The sequence below is a fragment of the Antechinus flavipes genome, chromosome 1 (assembly GCF_016432865.1).
Source record: "Antechinus flavipes isolate AdamAnt ecotype Samford, QLD, Australia chromosome 1, AdamAnt_v2, whole genome shotgun sequence".
Lineage (NCBI taxonomy): Eukaryota > Metazoa > Chordata > Mammalia > Dasyuromorphia > Dasyuridae > Antechinus > Antechinus flavipes.
The window spans coordinates 327,193,338-327,214,338 of NC_067398.1; the positions used below are offsets into that span (position 1 = coordinate 327,193,338).

The window sequence follows — 21,001 nt, forward strand, 5'->3', positions numbered from 1 at the left end:
TGTAACCACACTCACAAGCATATACTTGCTCCTCACCCATGGCCACAACTTAAGATTGTGCCTGGTCAGCACACCTACGTCCAGCATGTAGACCCAGTGGAAGGCCCTGCAAAATTTCCTGATCATCAGTCTGACCCCAATGCCATCTATAAGGTTCCTGAAACTAAGCCCAACACAGCTGCTCTGAGGCGTTACTGTTTGTTAATTCAGCAGTGTCTTACTGCAGATATCTATTTTTCAATCAGGTCAAACTACCATCCTTGATCAGATCTTTCTTAATGTCCTTCCAAGTACTTACCTAGATAACTGTTTTATCTCAACTTTTAATTATTTCTATCAGTCAAAGTTATATTGTTTGTGGGGAAATTTAGGAGACCTAGGTAATTTCCTGATTTATTATGCTGTCTTCTCAGAATACCTTGATAATTTCTTGAAAAATAATGTCTAGGCTCTTTGGGGTTTTTTTGTTTATAGCTTTCAGGTAGGCTAATAATTTTAAAATTACCTTTCCTCCATCTATTTTTCACATCAATTGTTTTTCTGATAACATATTCCACATTTTCTCCTATTTTTAAAAAATCTTCTGACTTTGTTTTATTGTTTCTTGACACTCCTGGGGTCATTAAGCTTCTACTTCCCCATTCTAATTCTTAAGGAATATTTTTTTATAAAATCTTTTTTTCCATTTAGCAAATTCTACTTTATAAGAAGTTTTTTTCCTTCAGTGAACTTTTGTATCTCTTGGCACAATTCTGTTAAGGTGCTATTTTGTTTAATATTTTTTGTGTCTTTGTTAATTATTTTTTTCATAATTTTCTTGCATCAATCTTATTTCTTTTTCCATTTTTTTTCCTCTACCACACATCTCTTTTTTTAATACTCTCAGGAATTCTTGTTGGGCTTAGGTTCAATTTGCATTTTTTTTTTAAAAGGCTTTGGCTATAGCCTCACATTGTTTCCTTCTTCTTGTCGTATTCTGAGTTTCTATATTGATTGTTCTTGCAACCAAATAGCTTTCATGATCAGGTTCTTTGTTGTTTGTTCATTTTTCCTAACTTTGAACAATTCTATTTTTTTTTGATAATTAATGTGATTTCCATAACAGATCTACCTTGCAGGAAGGGTATGCTATGAAACAGCCAGTTTCATTTGTACATACTTTTCATTAAGTGAATAAATTGACATTCATTCATCCACTGAATAAATATTTATTAAGTATTATGTAAGGATCTTTCCATTACTCTTAGATGATCAATCAACTTTAATTCTTCAGAACTTCTGGTATAAGTAGAGAGATAAAGGACTCAGACTAAAAAATGTGTGTGTGTGCTTTTTGGAGATAACCAATACAAAAATCTGTTTTGCTTGATTATACATGTTTGTAACAGAGGCTTTCATTTTTCTTTAGTTCCCAATGCAAGAGCATAAGGAATAGAGAAGGTGAATTTTTGCTGACTGAAATAAATGGAACACATTATAATTTTTAAAATAAACTTAAACGTTCTACCACTGTGTAAAAGTAGTAATTCATTATCTATTTGGCTTTTCCTACATAAATAATTAAGTTAAACTCTTCAGTAATTATGTATCTCAGTAGAATACCCTGAAATATTTGCATATTTTTATAACAAAACTAACTTTTTTGTAATAAAGAATTATGCAACAATAATAGCATAGAGAATGGTTATCAGAGAGACAGATGAACAGGAAAAAAGGTGTGGTTATCATGTGAGAAGAATAATCAACTGATATGTTTCATGTTTCAGTGGTATTCATGTAAAGCCAAGAAGTTTTGAAGGAACAGAGTCACTTGCACTGCATTTGATCTGCCCTAAAGGAGAGTAGCTTTCACATGAGTGAAATAAAAAATTGATGGAAATAAATGCATAGAGCTCATGTATGAATCAGTCTTCTATGATAAATCCATTTTTTCAAAAAAAAGGTAAATTTAATATGTCCTAATCACCATTAAGTGGACTAAGAAGTTATTTTCAAGTTTTTAAACTAACATCCTTAAAGTTTACAACAGATATAGCTGGAATTTGGCACTCTATTGGGAGTTCCATAGATAATGCTCACTATCTCAGCACAATTAATGAACTGTTTTACCTAATCTAAAAGTTATAACTATTAGTACATGATGGAGATAATGGCTTTAAACAGAATGACTTCTCTAACAGCAACAATATACATGCCTACATATGCATTGCATTAGAGAAAAAGAAAACAAACAACTTTTTGGACAAAGAGAAATGCAAATGTTACTAGAAAGCTAGAGGTGAGAATGTAGTCAATTTAAAGCATAGATATTATCTATCTTTGTAAAGCTTCTATTTTAAAATATGAACCCCCAAAACACTGATAATAAGAGAAAATGGAAATGGAAAAATATACATTTCTTTATTCTTACCTTAAATTCTTTTATGCCAGCATATATACTGATAGATGATATTTCATTTTCTCCATTTGGTCTGCAATCTGTTACAATTTCAATTACTTGTTCTAAAGCCAGTTTCATTCGGTGAAATACTCCCCCTTTATTTTTACGAGCTGATTCACAATTGGGATGCCTAAGACATGTCTTTAAAAAAAAGATAACTTCTTTTAGGTGAATGCTTCTGTAATATGCAAAAGAACATGTGAAAAAAAAAAGAACATATGAAAAAAAAGAACATGTGAAAGAGTATCAATGTAAATAGCTCACTTATTTAGTACATAATAGATGCTCAATAGATACTGAAATGGACAAATGGCCCTCCTTTCTGACTGGGGCCAGCAGAAGAAAGTTTGCTCAGCTAGATTGGGGGATTTCTTTTGCATTTCAAAAGGCCAGCTCAACAATGCCCTTAAGGGTATCTGTTCTGGGAGGGTGGTACTCAGGTGGTACTCAAAACCCGATATGCTGCAGGGGTGATTCTCCTGTAAAACCTCCATCCTCCTGTTGTAAAATGCGAATCACAGATTAAAATGTAAGGAGCCGAACAGAAATGCTTATAAGGCTGTCTTTAGTTCTGTAAGGTACTGAATTCGATCAGAACTCCTTCCTGAGCTCCGTACCAAATAAATTCTAAATCTTCCTCATTGCGGCTGTCTTGAATTTTATTGCCTGAAAGATACTTATATAAGGAATAAGCATGAATAGCAAACAGAGCTTGGAATTAGGAGTTTTGCATTCAAATCCTCCCATAGATACTTACTGTGTGAGTTATCAGTTTCCTTATCTGGAAAATGGGGATAATTATAATTTCACAATATAACCCAAAGCACTGTTCTGGAGAATAACTTCCTTGTGTTTTTCATGTCTTAAGATTTCTTAGAATAAAGTTCACTTCTTATAGTTTTTAAATTTTAAAATTTTACTATATTATAAAGTAGCAGTCATCAAAACCATTTGGTATTGGCTAAAAAATAAGAGTAGTGGATCAGTGGAATAGGTTAAGTGCACAAGATACAATATTCAATGACTATAGCAATCTAGTGTTTGATAAACCCAAAGACTCCAGCTTCTGCCATAAGAAGTCATTATTTGACCAAAATTGCTGGGAAAATTGCTAAATAGTATGGCAGAAACTAAACATCAAGCCACACCTAAAAACCTATACTATAATAAGGTCAAAGTAGGTTAAATACAAGGTTGATCCTAGCAGCAAATTAGGAGAACAAGGGATAGTTTACCTCTCAGATTTGTGAAGAAGGAAGGAAAAGGAACTAGAGAACAGAATGAAATGCAAAATGGATTTTTTTTGCATTTATTTAATTCAATTTAAATGTTTTGGTACAAACAAAACCAATGCAGCCAAAATTAGAAGGGAAGAAGAAAATTGGAGGAAAATTTTTATATCCAAAGGTTCTGATAAAGGCCTCATTTCTAAAACATATAGAGAATTGACTCAAGTTTATAAGAATACAAGCCATTCTCCACTTGATAAATGGTCAAAGGATATGAACAGACAATTTTTAGACAAAGAAATTTAAACAATTTCCAATCATCCAAAAACTGTTCTAAATCCCTATTAATAAGAGAAATGCAAATTAAGACAACTCTGAAGTACCATTTAACACCTCTCAAACTGGCCAAGAAGACAGGAAAAAAACAATGATAAATGCTGGAGGGAATATGGGAAGACTGTGGAGATGTTAATGCTTTGTTGGTAGAATTGTGAACTGATTCAATCATTCTAGAGACTAATTAGGAACTACGCCCAAAGGGCTATTAAACTGTGCATACTCTTTGATCCCACAGTGTTTCTACTGGGCCTATACCTCAAAGAGATCATAAAAAGGGGAAAAGGACACACATGTGTAAAAATGTTTGTAGCTGCCCTTTTTGTAGTAGCAAGGAACTGGAAACTGAGTGGATGCCCATCAGTTGGTGATAGGCTAAATAAGTTATGGTATATGAATGTTATGGAATATTATTGTTCTATAAGAAACAATTAGCAGGATGATTTCAGAAAAGGCCTGGAGAGACTTGCATGAAATGACTCTAAATCAAGTGAGTAGGACCAAGAAAACATTGTACACAGTAACAACAAGATTATGTGATGATCAACTGTGACAGACATGGCTCTTTTCAACAGTGAGGTGACTCAGGCCAATTCAAATAGATTTATGATGGAGAGAACCGTCTGCATCCAGAAAGATGACTATGGGGACTGAAGGTGGGAGATAGGGAGAGATAATGAGTACAAGGTTTTTCAAGGATGAAAAAAACTATTTTTGCATGTATTGTGAAAAATAAAAAGCTTTTATTTAAAAAATTTGAAGTTTTAAAATAGTTATATAAAAAAAGAAAAAACAGTGCAAACTACCAGTGTTTTGAGTTCTCAATACTGAAACACTAAAACCACCAATTTTCATCTTACCTTTGAAGCTGTGAGAAGCATCATAGTACATTTCTCAAGAACTGCCCGAGCTGCTGCCATTTCTGCCTTTTTCTTTTCATCTTTCAAATCCTAAGAAGGAATGGAAATGAAATAATTAATATTTTTAAAATTATGTAAGAAACTAATTCAACACTTGAAAAATTTCTTCACTTAAGAAAAAGAACTTAAAGATGGCATAAATGAAGGAAATATAAATTTTTGAAAATTATCACCAGTTGTGTTTCAATGGCCTTATTTTTAAGTTGGTTGACTGAAATCTGGAATGTATTTCCCAAATAGAAACAATGTTATGGTCTCCAATGGTCTATTTAATCACAACATATAGAACTCAAACTAGGATGGACTACAGTGAACACCTCACTCCTAGAGAATTCATAATGATACATACCTTCTTCCTTTAAGGAGAGAAGTAAGTCTGAGGAATGGAAGACTGGTAAACACTACCTTCAGGTAGATGTGCTTAAAAGTTTTTATTTTATTAGAAAAAGTTTGGTGGGGAAAGATGCTTTAAGGGGAAATAATTGTGGCATATAAACAAAAGGCAATACTATTGACTCAACTGATTTTTCATTTCACCAAAACCTGATTTTTTTTTTTTTAATAAAACTGTCATATAGCCATACTTGCCAATTCTTTATTTGTGATGTTGGAGTTTTTTTTTTGTTTGTTTGTTTGTTTTTTATTTGTCTTTTTCACATTCAAAGATAAAGCTTTATATGTATTCCTATGTATAGCCAGTAATAAGAGGACCTCAAGTCCATAGCCTGGATTTCCAGGACACATTGATTATGAATGAGAAGGCTAGAAATGGGGTAACATTAAATGCTAATGTTAAATCAGCAATTTTACATCTTAGTGTAGCAGATAGTTAACTAGCTTTGCAGGATGGAGTGGGGGAGCGGAGCCAAGATGATGGAGAGCAAACATGGCTTTCTGTGACCTCCTACCTTTTCTCAAACCAATAGTAGATTAAGCCATTAAATTGGTTTTGGAGTGACAGAACCCACACATATCTGGAGTACAACACATTTCCAGAAGACGATACTTTGGAAGAACTTCAGAAAAGGTCTGTTTTAATCGGGCAGACTGGGCAGGGGGACAGTCTGCCGAGCACAGGGAAGGAGCTGGGGCAGGGAGTCAGAGTGTTGCAGCGTCTGCACACTGGGGAATCTTCTGTGAGGCTCTTAGACTACTTTGTTCTGGTTGCAAGCAGGTAGTTAACAGATTTGCTGTAAGACACCCAAAAAACAAATACAAAAGGCAAATTGTAAGCCACTGAGCCCCGGAAGAGCTCAGCACCTGGCTATGAATACCCAGCACTGGAAGTCAGTCAGAAACACTAGTCCCAGGACAACCTAAAACAGCTGTCACTCCTTTGCCTTAAAAGTAGAGCTCAACCTCAAAATAAATGAATAAAAAAGCAAAATGAAATCAGACCATAAACAACTTTTATAGAAAAAGAAGAACAGACTTCAAATCTTGAGGTTCCTAAAGGCAAATCAACTCCAGATGAAGCCCCCAAAGGAGATATGAGCTGATTCCCATTTCACAAGGCTCTCTTGGAAGATTTCAAAAAGGATCTTAAAAGAGAGAAAAAAAATGGGGAAAGGAAACAAGATCTTTGCAAGAGGGCATGGAAAAGAAAAAAGAGAAATTATCTGAAGAAAACTCCTTAAAAATAGATTTGATGAAATGGGGAAAGCATATAACTCCCTACAAAATAGATTTGATGAAATGGAAAAAGCATATAACTCCTTACAAAATAGATATGAAAAAGATACCAATTCGTTGAAAAACAGTATTTGTGAAATGAAAAAAAAAAAATGCAATGAACAAAACAATTCAGTCGGCCAAATACAAAAGCTAAAAAAGGTAATTGAAGAAAATAATACACTAAAAATTAGAATTGAATAAATGGAAGTGAATGACTCAATAAGACTTTAAGAATCAGTCAAATAAAACCAAAAAAAAAAAAAATAGAAGAAAATATGAAATACCTCCTAGGAAAAACAACTGACCTAGAAAATAGATCAAGGAGAGACAATCTAAGGATTATTGGACTTCCTGAAAGCCATGATGAAAAAATAAAGTCTAGACATTATCTTTCAGGAAATCCTAAAGGAAAACTGCTCTGATGTCCAAGAATCAGAAGGTAAAATAGCCATTGAAAGAATTCACCAATCACTTCCTAAAAGAGACCCCAAAATGAAAACTCCAAGAAATATCATGGCTAAATTTCAGAACTATCAGATCAAGGAAAAAATATTGCAAGCAGCCTGGAAGAAAAAATTTAAATACTGAGGAGCCACAATCAAGATTACTCAAGAACCTAGCAGCTTCCACCTTAAAGGATTGAAGGGCCTGGAATCTGATATTCTGAAAGGCAAAGGAACTTGGAATGCAGCCAAGAATAAACTATCCAGCTAAACTGAGCATTATCTTTCAGGGAAGAGGATGAGCATTCAATGATAGAGGTGAATTTCATTTATTTCTGATGAAAAGATCAGAGTTGAACAAAACATTTGGCTTCCAAATATAGAACTCAAGAGAAGCATAAAAAGTAAAAAGGATTAAGAACTCTTAAGAACTATATCTCTGTAATGGGTATACATAGAAGAGTATATACATAGAGACGTAGAATTTGATTTTGCTATGATAATATAAAAAAGAAACTAGAGGTAGAAAGAGAATTGTACTGGAAAAAAAAAAGAAAATGGAGATAACATAAAGGAAATTACATTTCACAAAGAGGCAAAGAAGACCTATTATAATTGAGGGGGAAAAAGGAGGGGAATGAACTTACTCTCATCAGATTTGGCTCAAAGAGAGAACATCAAACATATTTAGTTTCACAGAGAAACTTGTCTCACCTTATAGGGAAATGAAGGGGAAAGGGGAAAGGAAAAGGGAAGGCTAATAGAAGGGAAAACAGAAGTAGTAGGGGAAAAGGTATAAGAAATGGGGAGGAGCTCTACAGGGGGAGAGCTGTTTGAGGGAGGTGGTAATCAGAAGCAAAATACTGGGGAGGAAGAAAGAGGAAAAGGAAAGAGAAAAGCATAACTTAGGGTAAACAATATGGCAGGAAATACATTATTAGTTATTTTAACTATAAATGTAAATGTGATGAACTCTCCCAGAAAATGGAAGCAGATAGAAGACTGGATTAAAAGTCAGAATCCTATAATATGTTGTTTGTAAGAAACACATTTAAGCAGAGTGATACATACAGAGTAAAGAAAAGGCTGGAGAAGAAGTTATTATGCTTCAGGTAAAGTAAAAAAAGCAAGGGTAGCAATCCTGATCTCAGATCAAGCAAAAGCAAAAATAAATCTAATTAAAAGAGACAAGGAAGGAAATTCTATCCTGCTAAAGGGTACCACAGATAATGAAACTATATCAATACTAAACATATATGCACCAAGGGGCATAGCATCCAAATTCCTAGAAGAGAAGTTAAAAGAGCTGCAAGAAGAAATAGACAGCAAAATCATACTAGTGGGGGATGCAAACATTGCTCTCTCAGAACTACATAAATTGAACCACAAAATAAATAAGAAAGAAGTTAAGAAGGTAAACAGAATGTTAGAAAAGTTAGGATATGATAGATCTTTGGAGAAAATTGAATGGAAACAGAAAGGAGTATGCTTCTTTTCTTGGTGATTCATGGAATCTATACAAAAATTAACCATGTATTAGGGCATAAAAACTAGCTTTGGAACCAGGAAGATCTGGGGTGAAGTCCAACCTCTGACATATGTTGACTTTTTGAACTCTGGGCAGATAACTTAAACTCTGTGCCCTGGTTAATACTCTATAAAGCTATAATGCACAGAAACTCTGATGAGCCTTCCTGATTCTAGTCTTAGCACTCTATCCATAGCTAATTCTTCTTCACAACACTATAAATTTAATTATGATGATACTCTCTAGTTAGAAAGATCTAACTCATGGGCATCCAGATACACACGGCTTTGGCCATCTTTCCTTCTATTCAGTTCCAATTTTTCTGGGGTTGATGACACTGATAGTGTACAGAATTTCTTTGAACAGTTCTAAGAGATTCCCTTCTGAATGTCCACTTAATTATACACAATTTTTAAATTTAAATTTTCCTTTTTTATGATTTTAATAATCAATACACTATAGGAATATTTCAATAAGCAAAGGACAAAAAAAGAGCATTGCATAACAAACTACGAATTTTTTTGTTCTATAAATTTTTTTTAAAAGTTATCAAATTTAACAACATATGATTAATATCCAAGTATGTTTCACAAGATTACACATATATAACCTATACAAAATTGTTTGTCATCTTAGGGAGGAGAAAATTTGGAACTCAAAATTTGATAAAAGAAATAAATCTAAAATAATTTAACATGACAATGACAAAATTTTTCTGTTTGTGTCCTCTTTAGAACGTTTTCCTTATATATATTTTCATAATGTTTTATTAATGCACTTTTCTTTCTATTTTTTTGAATCTTCATCAGTACTAACTCCCTGTTTCCATAACAAATGAGTATGTGTAAGTAAAACATTCAACATATTAACTAAAAAAAAAGGTATGCCTTTTAAATGGGCTCTAATTATATAATCATCCTTTATAAAACCTCATTTTATATCCTATCAAATGACTATTGTGGATCAGGGAACTTTTATAAATAAAAGCTGTCTTTAAAAGATGGTCATCAGGAGATCATTATATACCTCAACAACGATACTGTTTGAGGATGTATTCTGATGGAAGTGGATCTCTTCGATAAAGAGAGTCTTAATTGATCAAAGATGGACAGAAGCAGCTACACCCAGAGAAAGAACACTGGGAAATGAATATAAACTGCTTGCATTTTTGTTTTTCTGCCCGGGTTATTTATACCTTCTGAATTCAATTCTCCCTGTGCAACAAGAAAACTGTTCAGTTCTGCACACATATATTGTATCCAGGATATACTGTAACCTATTCAACATGTAAAGGACTTCTTGCCATCTGGGGGAAGGGATGGAGGGAGGGAGGGGAAAAATCGGAACAGAAGTGAATGCAAGGGATAATGCTGTAAAAAATTACCCTGGCATGTGTTCTATCAATAAAAAGATATTAAAATAAAAAAATAAAAAAAGCAAAAAAAAAATTAAAAAAAAAAAAGATGGTCATATCATAACACAGTACTGAAATCAAAATATATACCCCATTTTGTACCTCTAGCCCATTAACCTTCTATCACCTAGTTCATTAATGTCTAATTAAAGATGCTTTTCCTCAAGTATAAGTAATCAACACAAAAACTTTCTCATTCAAATTCTGCTATTTTTCTCTAATTATTAATATTTTCACTGAAAACTAAAATTTATGCTAGGCAACTTAGTGGCTTTGCAGGTAGAATGTTGGATCTGAAGTTTGAAAGACTTGAGGACTTAATAGTTGTGTGACAATCTTGGCAATCACTTTGATTCTATTAGAGTCAGTTTCCTCATTTATAAAATCTATAATAACAACATCTAATTCCCAGAGTTATTGTGAGGATTAATAAGATAATTTTTGTAAAGTGCTTTGTAAAACTTAAAGCATTATGTAAATGCTAGCTATTATTATTAATGACAATTTTAAAGAAACTCAAAGAATCATAACATCTTAAGAGTTGATCAGATCTCACATCTAACACAATCTCTATCTGAAACATGAGTCCTCTATTAAATAAATAGTATATGAATGAACAAATTTAAAATATATGGTAATTTAGATAACATTCTTCAGGCATTTGTGGACTAGCTTGGATACCTAACAACTATTTTTTAAAGTAGTTTTTTTTTTATACACACATCCATACACACACACACACACACACACACACACACACACACACTACACACAACTGTTACATATTCTTGTGGGAAAAACAAAACCTGGCTTTATTTTGACTCAATTCTCAAAAACATATAGAAAGGCTTCCAATAAAGTTTGGACACCTAATTCACTTTGAAATGAACAGAATTTCACATGGAAACATAAGTAAATTTTGCTTTTTTTGTTATAAATTTCTAAGACCTAGAAAATACTTACATTTTGTCTATCTCCAGTCAAGTGTGCAAACTCTACCATTTCATTTCCAAACTGACTGAATATTTGCACAAATTCCTGAAAACTCCCCACACTCTCCAGTTGTTCCATAGTTGCAAGGACCTACAAAATAAAACATAATTTTATTTTTTAAAATCTATTTATTTATTATTGATTTTTATTTACAAAACATATGCATGGGTAATTTTTCAACATTGACCCTTGCAAAACCTTCTGTTCCAAATTTTCCTTCCTTCCCCCCATCCCCTCCCCTAGATGTCAAATAGTCCAATTCATGTTAAATGTTAAAATATATGTTAAATCCATTATATGTATACATATTTATACAGTTATCTTGCTGCACAAGAAAAATTTGTCTAGAAAGAAAAAAAGCTGAGAAGAAAAACAAAAAATGCAAGCAAATAATAACAGAAAGATTGAAAATGCTATGTTGTGATCCACACTCATTTCCCATGGTTCTCTCTCTGGGTGTGAATGGCTCTCTTCATTACTGAACAATTGGAACTGGTTTGAAAACATTTTCATTTCAAACATTGTTGAAAAGAGTTATATCCATCAGAATTGATCATCGTATTTAAAACATAATTTTATAATCCTAATAAGATTTATTCATAAAACTGTAGGATTAATTTTTCAATTTTGAAAAGGAAGTGAATCAGGTGAATTTTTGATCAAACTGGAAAGTTTCCTAAATAAACTGAGGGTTCTGGCTTCTGGATAAAGGCATCTGACAGGAAACAGGTTACTTTTAGAAACTTAACCTGGATACCTAACCTGGCTGTCTTAATATATGCTTTCTCTCTGAAATCTTTTAGTCCCACTTTGAGATAGTCAACTTGAGTTGCATCTACAATGCAAAACCTGGAGAATATCTTCACTATCACCCTTAACTTGCACTTGCCAATCAGGTATCCTGTAGAACTACCCTGGGTTCGTGGTACTATGTAGGTGTGTGAATTACTAAAACTATAACTCATGGGTTCTCACTGATATGTTTACAGTCAAAGGTTACCATTAGCTCAACATAAAGGCATTTAAATGCCATAGTAAAAAAGTAGTAACAGATTTATCTCTCTCATAAACCTGGGACATATCCCACAAATATACTCAGCAGTATTAGAGAGAGATAACACATATGGAGGTCATAAATAAAGAGATGAACACACAGGGATGTGTGGTCTGGTACTTGTGGGGAAAGATATGGCTAAGCTATGTGCTTGGAGGGGAAATGCATGCCTTTGATGTATCAGAGCACTGTACTCCCTCTGATCTTGGTCACCTCCAGATGTTGTTCTAATTGTGTTAGTCAAAGCTTGGTTTTAATATATGCTTGTAGCTTTTGTCTCAGCTAGACACTTTGTGCCCCAAGTAGCCATCATTATGAACTGAAAAACACTAACATGTTTTTACATATGGTGCATTAATTTCGCTAAAACAATGCTGTGCTTAAATTAACTTTTTCCAAAGTGATGGCTTCTAATATGATTTAGCTTAAAAAAAGGCAAGTCTTTTAAATGAGTTCTAATTACACAATCATCCTTCATAAGCCACACTTTATACCCTATCAAATGACTATTGTGGAGATCAAAATTTATATAATTTGGATCAGGGAACTTTTAAAAATAAAAGCTACCTTAAAAGTATGGCCATATCATCATAATATGCTACTGAAATCAAATACAGTTCCTAAGACTAGTCAGCCCTGTTTATTTTGAACAGTTTAACTTTATTCTTACCTATGTTTTTGGAACCCAAAATGAAAAGGTACACTGTGAATGGGAAAGGAGAGAACACCTTCCACACACATAAAGAAACATATCTACCTCTTTCTTGACCTACAGCAGGGAACCAACATTTCCTGGCCAAACTCCATAATCTTGCCATAACATCCATTTGCTACATAAGTTAATGGAAAAAAACCAGGGCATACCAATCTCCCACTTCCTAGGAAACTGCTCTTAAATCAGACAAAGGTATATATTGCCCTAAGATTACCATGACTCCAATCCTTGTTAGCTTTATCACAATAGTACAATAACAAGAAACTGGGTTTTTGCAAAACACTACTGCTGGTCCGTAAGGACATCTGATAACCCTCCACGTGTCAGGATGCACAGATTTAAGATGCCTTCTGAAACATTTATATCCAGACTAGAGTTCTGTAATAGTAATCACAGACATTGCTTGAGAAAGTGCCAATTTTCCAAAAACTTTAGGAAAAGTCAATTCCTAAAATTCATTACACAAATACAAAGTTGTCTAGACCCTTACAAGTAAAAGTTTCTTCTTACTGTTTCCCCCACTTTTTCTTTCCTCAGGCGGATAATCTGAATACAAAGAGCATGGGTGTAGATTGGAGATGAGGAAGAATAGAATTGAATACTTATAAAGTGCAGGACAAGTGGCTGGGTTCCTGGGAATAGTTTGAATGCTGCTTTATACTAATGGATTAGGTTGCTTCTTAAGCTCCTTTTTCAGTCTAATGATGATGATGATGATGATGATAAAACCTTAGACTTATACGTGGTTCAAGAACATAAAAAATATTCATCACTTTACCTGATATTCCCAACCTTTGCAAGGTAGGCAAAGCAAGGTTGATCTTTCAGATTCTGCTTTAGTTCTAAATCCTATGATCCTAAGAAATCTTATCTATCTTCAGATGCCTGCCATTTAACATAAGCATCTGGACATAATATAAACCTTTAAAGAAGCTTAAGTTCTACAATTCTGAGTATGAAGCAAAATAAAGTTACTTGCCATAGGGCAATACTGTTTCCCCTGACAAAATTAATTTAGTCCTGAGAAGGTTAAATTGATCCTATTTATTGTTAATTGGTTTTGTCTTATAATTACTTAAGTTATGGTCTCTGAACTTAGCAGAAATTCAGCTAGTCTATAATAAGTTAAGTTTAGAAATTTAGTTCTATGTTATTCTTCCCTCAAGGAAATCTGCTATCTCTGAAAAATGCATGTGTACACCAGGGGGTCTGTTCTAATATATTACATCACCACGTTATCCTTCAAGGATGTCTGGTTTGCTGTCCAAAGAAGTCTGGTTCAGTCTGGTTCACAATCTCTGACATTACAAGTGGACTCAAATAATGAACATTTCTTACTCACAGGAAACAAGGAGGGGGTTAATGGAAATGAGGCCATAGAAGGTGGCTTGTTTTAGATCACAACCTGGGTACCATTGAACCCCAATCTGGTAGTCTTTAGTTATACATGTTTCTTTTAAATAAAACTTTTAGAATAGAATTTCTATTTTAAAAATAAAATTTTAGAACTGTCAAATGGAGATTTGTTTTTCAAGTAAAGCTGCTTAAAACCAAGGATGGTAATGGGTGATTTACACACACACACACACACACACACACACACACACACACACACTCTCACTCTCTCTCTCTCTCTCTCTCTCTCTCTCTCTCTCTCTCTCTCTCTCTCTCTCTTTCTCTCTCGTTCCCAACTTCCAATCAGTCATATTGTCTTCCATGCTTCAACTCTTTAGTCAGTCATGTTGTTCTCAATCCTCATGATGCGGCTAAACTTTTAAGCAGTTTTTATTCTTTCCCCATCTTTGAAGTCCTGTTCTTTGTTAATTATCCTCCCAAATTCATAAAAAGAAAACTGTTCTTCTGCTCTGGATATTTGGCTAAAACTGAGGTGATAAGGAGCATTCTGGGAAGATGGCAGAATAAATCAGAAAATTCTAAGCCCTCCATATTTCACCCATAAACTAGACAAAATAGCCCTGCAGGGAGAACTTAGAGCTGTAAAAAAAAACTGTAAAAAACAAGTAAGAGTTGGCCCAGAACATTGGTCCTCCTGGAACAATAGGAGAAAATCTGAAGAAAGATACCAGATTAGAGATTTGGTCCCTGTGAAGTATAAACACCTCCAGGCTAGTTCTGTTAAAACAGCAAGCAGTATTAAGATTTTTTTTTGATTATAGCTTCAGCCTCATCCAACTATTCTTATATTTTCTATTCTTCATCTATTATCAGATCAGTTACTAGTTATTATAGTTATATACAGTTATTAGAAGCTTTTTTAAATAAGATGTCTCACATTCTCTTCTATTTTTTGATTCTTCATATTTTGGTTTATTATTTCTTGGTCTCATAACTTTGCTGGCTTCCCCTTGCCCAGTTCCAAATTTTCAAGAATTCATTTTCTTCCTTAAGATTTTGGATCTCCTTTTTCCTAAAATAGGCTTATCTGCTTTTCATAATCATCTTGTTTTTCCTGGGTTATTCTTAAAAAAAATTTTTTTTTACTCAATCTCTCTCATTTGACATTAAAAGTCTCTTATGAGTTCTTTAAATGAATTCTTTTTGGATATGTGACCATTTGACATTACTCTTTGGGATAGTAGAAGCTTTTCTTTTCTTTCAGTTTCCTCCCTTGAAGGTGGACCCTGGTTTTCTCTATTCCCAAAGTAATTTCTATGGTTGAGCTCTTTTTCCCTTGATATATCTCTCTTTCTCTCTCTCTCTCTCTCTCAAAATAGATTATTGGTATAATCACCTCTAGTCTTAGGATATGAGGGAAAAGTGCCTCTGGTCTCAAGTGCTCCTTTAGTTCTCCCCTCAGACCTAGAACCCACAACCAAGAACTCTACCCTTATGTATCCCTGCCCCATTGTTTCTACATTCACCAAGCATGTGTTGGTTCCTTCCTACCCAGGAAAAAGTTTCTACAACATAGGTGGGCCTAGCATTCCTTATCAGTAGAGGTTCCCTCAATCTTTCTGACTTAGATGCTTAACTTCCCATACGATCCAGGAAGTGAAAATTCCTATGGCTGGGGCCAAGGCTGTATCTCCCAACCCAGCAAAACACAAGTCTTGCTGAAGTAGCAAGCCTGGAGGTATTTATACTTCAAAAGGTTCAACCCTTAGTCCAGGTAACTTTCTTGAGGTCTTCTCCTATTATCCTAAGAGGATTGTTCCACACCAACTCTTGATTGTTTTTATTGCTTCTGGTTCAACCTGAGGCACTATTTTGGTTAATTTGTAGGGGAAACCTAGAGAGCTTGGAACTTTCTGACATCTTCTGCCACTGCCCCAGAACCCTCTTAGTATTATTTCTTCAAAAGAAATTTTTTTTGTGTTCAAGAACTTGATTTCAAGTAAGGGACAAATTAAAACCAGCTTGAATGGGATCTAATTGTTAAATTTTTTAGTGTAAGCTCTCGTACCATGGAATTCAGCAAACCCTATAGGTTGTTTAGACTTAAAGAGATACAGAAAAATGTTAGTATAAGAGATTAAAGTGAAAAATGTATCATGCACACTTTTTTCTTCAGTTAACTGTTGATGCTATAGAAGGTATAGTCTTTCTATCACAAAGTGTAAGAATCAGAAAGGACCTTATAGATTACCCAATCCAATCCCCTTATTTTACTGATATGGAAATGAGGCCACAGAAGGTGACTTGTTTTAGATCACAATCTGGGTACCATTGAATCCCAATCTGGCAGTCTTTAGTTATACAAGTTTTTTTTAAATAAAACTTTTAGAACCGTCAGTGTCAAGTGGAGATTTGTTTTTCAAGTAAAGCTGCTTAAAACCAGGAATGGTAATGAGTGATTTACACACATACATACACCATACACACACATACACACACACATACACACACACACACACACACACACACACAATTTGTGTATTGTATTTATGAATCAAAACTTGTTCCCTTAAGGCTTAAAAAAAAAAAAAAACCACGTTGCAAAAGTAACTGACAACTAGTGGCAGAGAGAATAATATGATGCTAATCCTTAATGGTTCAAACAATTTGTGAATAGCATAGGCCATCAAAAATATAATTGTGCCAACAACAATCTTAGAGCTTGGAGCAATTCTGCAAACCCTACTTGAAGAGAAAGGAAGATATGGCCACACTACTTGAAACAACAAAGTTAAATATTCTCAAAGATATTCATGAGATGCCAATATGCAATGAAATGTTTAATTTACCAGCATACCCTAATCACAGTATACATTTTGTTAGGAGAAAAATATACTGAAAAAAGAGTAATCATTGTTTAATGAAAAGTACATTGAATCATTGTTGTGATTGATTTTACTTGGTTATCATTCATGTCAAACAAAATATTGTGCTAGTACAAAAAGTAATTTATTACATATTCTGCTACACTATATACCATTCATTAACTAACCATAAAAACCTTATTAACAAACTCTCATAGCTGTATTTGTAGAAAGGGTAGAAAAGTCAAATACCTTATTTCTTGAAGTTATTATTTGTTTAATGACTATTCGGTCTGCCAATAACAGCACTTTTGTCACGGAAGAAAGAAGTAATCTTGCAGCTTTTATGACCCCTGTTTTGTCTGTAAAAATTGTTATCTGCCCATCACATTCTGCATTATTTAAACTGGTTACATCTGTAAGTTCTGCAATTGTTTCTCCTGTCAAGAAATCCAAAATAAAAACACAATTAAAAGGTAATTTTAAAAGGTAAATGTACACTTAATCAGATTCAGTCATATTATATTGTCTTAGGTATTATAGAAATATACATCTTGTATTCAACATTTATTAGGAAGATGATTAAAAAGTAAGCAGTAAAAGATGTTTTTAAAAGAACTTTATTTTTTCCTTCATTTTCTAACAAACCTTCATTTAAAAAAGTGTTGAGTTTCAAATTTTCTTTCTCCTGCCCTTGAGATGGTAAGCAATTTGATATAGATTATATATGTTCAATCAAGCAAAATGCATTTCCTTATTGTTATTTGCCTTTCTTTCTTGAAGAGGACCATGATATTAGAGAGGTAATGCTATCACATGCAAGTGAATTGGATTTAAAGTGAGGAAGGGTTATGCAAAGTCTTCAGCCTCACTTTCTCTTTTATAGCTATCTTAATCCAGTGGCACTATATGGATCAAGAGGCCTGGAGATGGCCCTGGATGTAGTGGGAGTCTTTGACCAGTTTAAGTTAAAATCTTTAAAAGGTCTCAGTTTGATTGAGGCAATACTCAATCAGCAATTAAGGCTAAGTAAGGGAAAAAAATCGATTTGGGAGACCCTCAGGCTTCCTAGACAAAAGAGAAACTTTCATTCACTCTGAGCCAATAAAGGCTGGAACAAAAACAAAATGGGGCTTGGCCTGTGACCTGTTGTTGGTCAATCAATGAGAGTCAGAGTCATTTGAGTTTAAGGCATGGTCCTAACCTAACCCCCAAAATCTTGTGAGATTTCTCAAAATTTACATTTTTTGAGTAGCGCACCCACAGGCAAGGGTATATCATATTTGGACAGAGGGAAGGGAAAGAAGAAAGAAAAGAAAGAGTTGTGTTGCTCAACTGGTCATTTCCAGTTGGGTCCCCAATGGGACAGCTCCTACTACTCAATGAGGTTGTTGTTTGTTCGTCATTCTTATAGAGGACCATGACATCAGAGAGATAATGCCATGACATCTAAGTGAATTGGATTTAAGTGATAGAGGGCTGTGCAAAGTTATCAGCCTCACTTTCTCCACTAGAGCCATCTGGGTTGGGTCGGGAAGAATTGAGATGGAGCTGGATACAGTGGGAGACCTTACCCTTCTAAGCTAAGGTCATTAACAGGCCTCAATTTGACCAAGGCAATGACCAATCAGTGATTGAGACTCTTTATATAAGGGTCTTTTCATAAGTTAAATAAATAAGGTGACAATAAACCACCTTCTTGTACTCCATTTTCAATCTTAAACCAATCAGGTTTTTTTCCCTCTCAACACCCGTCCTCCCCTTCCCCCTCTGCCCCCCCCAACCCCGAGATGGTAAGCAGTTTGATACAGGTAACATATGTACAAATTTTGCAAACCACATTTCTATATTGTCATGTTGTGAAAGAGGACACAGACCCAAAGGAAAACAAAAAAATCACAAATAATACAGTTCAATCTACATTTAGATTTCAGCAGTTCTTACTCTGGAGGAGGAAAGCATTTTTCATCACAAAATCTTTGGAATTATCTTGGATTACTGTATTCCCGAGAAGACTAAATCATTCAGCTAATCATCATACAACACTATTGTTACTATGTACAATGTTCTCCTGGTTCTGCTCACTTCACTTTTTATGAATTTATGTAAGTCTTTTCAAGTTTTTCTGAAATCAGTCGATTTGTCATTTCTTGAAGCACTCATATTCATATACCACAACCTATTCAGCTTTCTCCTAATTAACAAGAATCCCTTCAACTTCTAATTCTTTGCCACAACAACTAAAAAAAAAACTGTTACAAATATTTTTGTACAAATAGGCCCTTTTAGTGGTTTTTTTTCAACAATGAGGTGTTTCAGATCAATTTCAATAAATTTGTGATGAAGAAAGTCATCTACATTCAGAAAGAGGACAATGGGACTAAATGTAGATCACAACATAGTATTTTCATCTTCATTGTTGTTTGCTTGATTTTATTTTCTTTCTTATTTTTTCCCCCTTTGTGATCTGATTTTTCTTATGCAGCATGATTAAGTGTGGAAATACGTATACAAGAATTGCATGTTTAACATATATTGTATTTCATGTTGTCTAGGGGAAGGATGGGGGGAGGGAAGGAGAAAAATTTGGAACATAAGGTTTTGTAAAACTATCTTTGCAAAGGTAGTTTTGCATATATTTAGAAAATGAAAAACTATTGCTTTTAAAAAAGAAGAAAAAAATCCTTCTCTCTTTTTTTTTTTCTGATCTCTTTGAGATACAGACCTACTGAGGGTTTTATTGGATCAAAAGATATGCACAATTTTATATTCCTTTGGATACAGTTTTAAATTACTCTCTAGAATGGCTGGATCAGTTCACAACTCTACCAACAATGAATCAGTGTCCCAATTTTCCCACATCCTCGCCAACATTTATCATTTTACTTTAAAAGAGATTCCTTATAGAAAGTAAATTTCCTGGTATTTCCTGGTTTTCATTAATCACTTAACCTCAAATATCATAATAATATTTGAAAGTGAAAGAGCTAACACTGATAAAACTGTCTGACTAGTACCTTCAACTTAACATGTTCAAAACAAAAATTATCTTTTCCCTAAATAAAAGTCATCTTAATGTCTGATTTCCATATTTCTGTAGTGCCAATATTTTACTATCTTCCATGTTCAAAAGCTTGTAGTAAATCTTTATCTTCCCCTTCTCTGACTTCTCACATATATTTTGTTTTTTTCACAAAACCAACTCATAATTTTATCAGTTCAATAGTTTTCTTTCAGTTTTATTTATTTTCTCTTTTATTTTCAAAATTTCAAATTTGGCATTTAATTGGGGGTTTTAATTTGTTCTTTTTCTAGCTTTTTTAGTTGCATGCCCAATTCACTGATCTTCTCTTTCTCTATTTTATTTAGATAAACATTTAGAGATATAAAATTTCCCCTAAGAACTGCTTTGGCTGTATCCCATCAATTTTGGCATGTCAAATCATTATTGTCATTCTCTTAGATGAAATTATAGATTATTTCTATGATTTGTTGTTTCACCTACTCATTCTTTAGGAACAGATTACTTAAATTTACAATTAATTTTGGTTTATTTTCCCCCAGCCCTTTATTATATGTAATTTTTATTGCATCATGCTCTAGAAAAGATGCTTTTAATTTTGAGGTTGTTATGCCCTAATACATGGTCAATTTTTGTGTAGGTTCCATGTGGCACCAAGAAAAAAGTATATTCCTTTCTGTCCCCATTCAATTTTTGCCAAAAATTGATCATACCTAACTTTTCTAAAATTCTATTTACTTACTTAATTTCTTTTTTGTTTATTTTGTGGTTTGATTTATCTAGTTCTGATAGACCAAAGTTGAGATCCCCCACTAATATGGATTTGCTATCTATTTCTTTTGCAACTCTCTTAACTTCTCAAAGAATTTGGATGCTATACCATTTGGTTTATATATGTTTAGTACTGATATTACTTCATTATATATGGTACTCTTTAGCAAGATGTAGTTTCCTTATCTCTTTTAATTAGATCTATTTTTGTTTTTTGCTTGATCTAAGATCAGGATTGCTAC

General features: G+C 33.7%; 1 protein-coding gene across 7 annotated transcripts in view; it reads right to left on the minus strand.

Annotated features, from left to right (window-relative positions):
• The window catches only part of CTNNAL1 (catenin alpha like 1), a 96,327-nt gene that overhangs the window by 42,406 nt on the left and 32,920 nt on the right, over positions 1 to 21,001 (minus strand). For all 7 annotated transcript variants that reach the window (XM_051966923.1, XM_051966945.1, XM_051966908.1 and 4 more), the window contains 4 exons: positions 17,219 to 17,406; positions 10,948 to 11,067; positions 4,866 to 4,955; positions 2,411 to 2,581 (listed from right to left, as the gene is read on the minus strand). In XM_051966923.1, the coding sequence (XP_051822883.1) occupies positions 2,411 to 2,581; positions 4,866 to 4,955; positions 10,948 to 11,067; positions 17,219 to 17,406 (569 nt within the window). The remainder of the gene's footprint in view (positions 1 to 2,410; positions 2,582 to 4,865; positions 4,956 to 10,947; positions 11,068 to 17,218; positions 17,407 to 21,001) is intronic.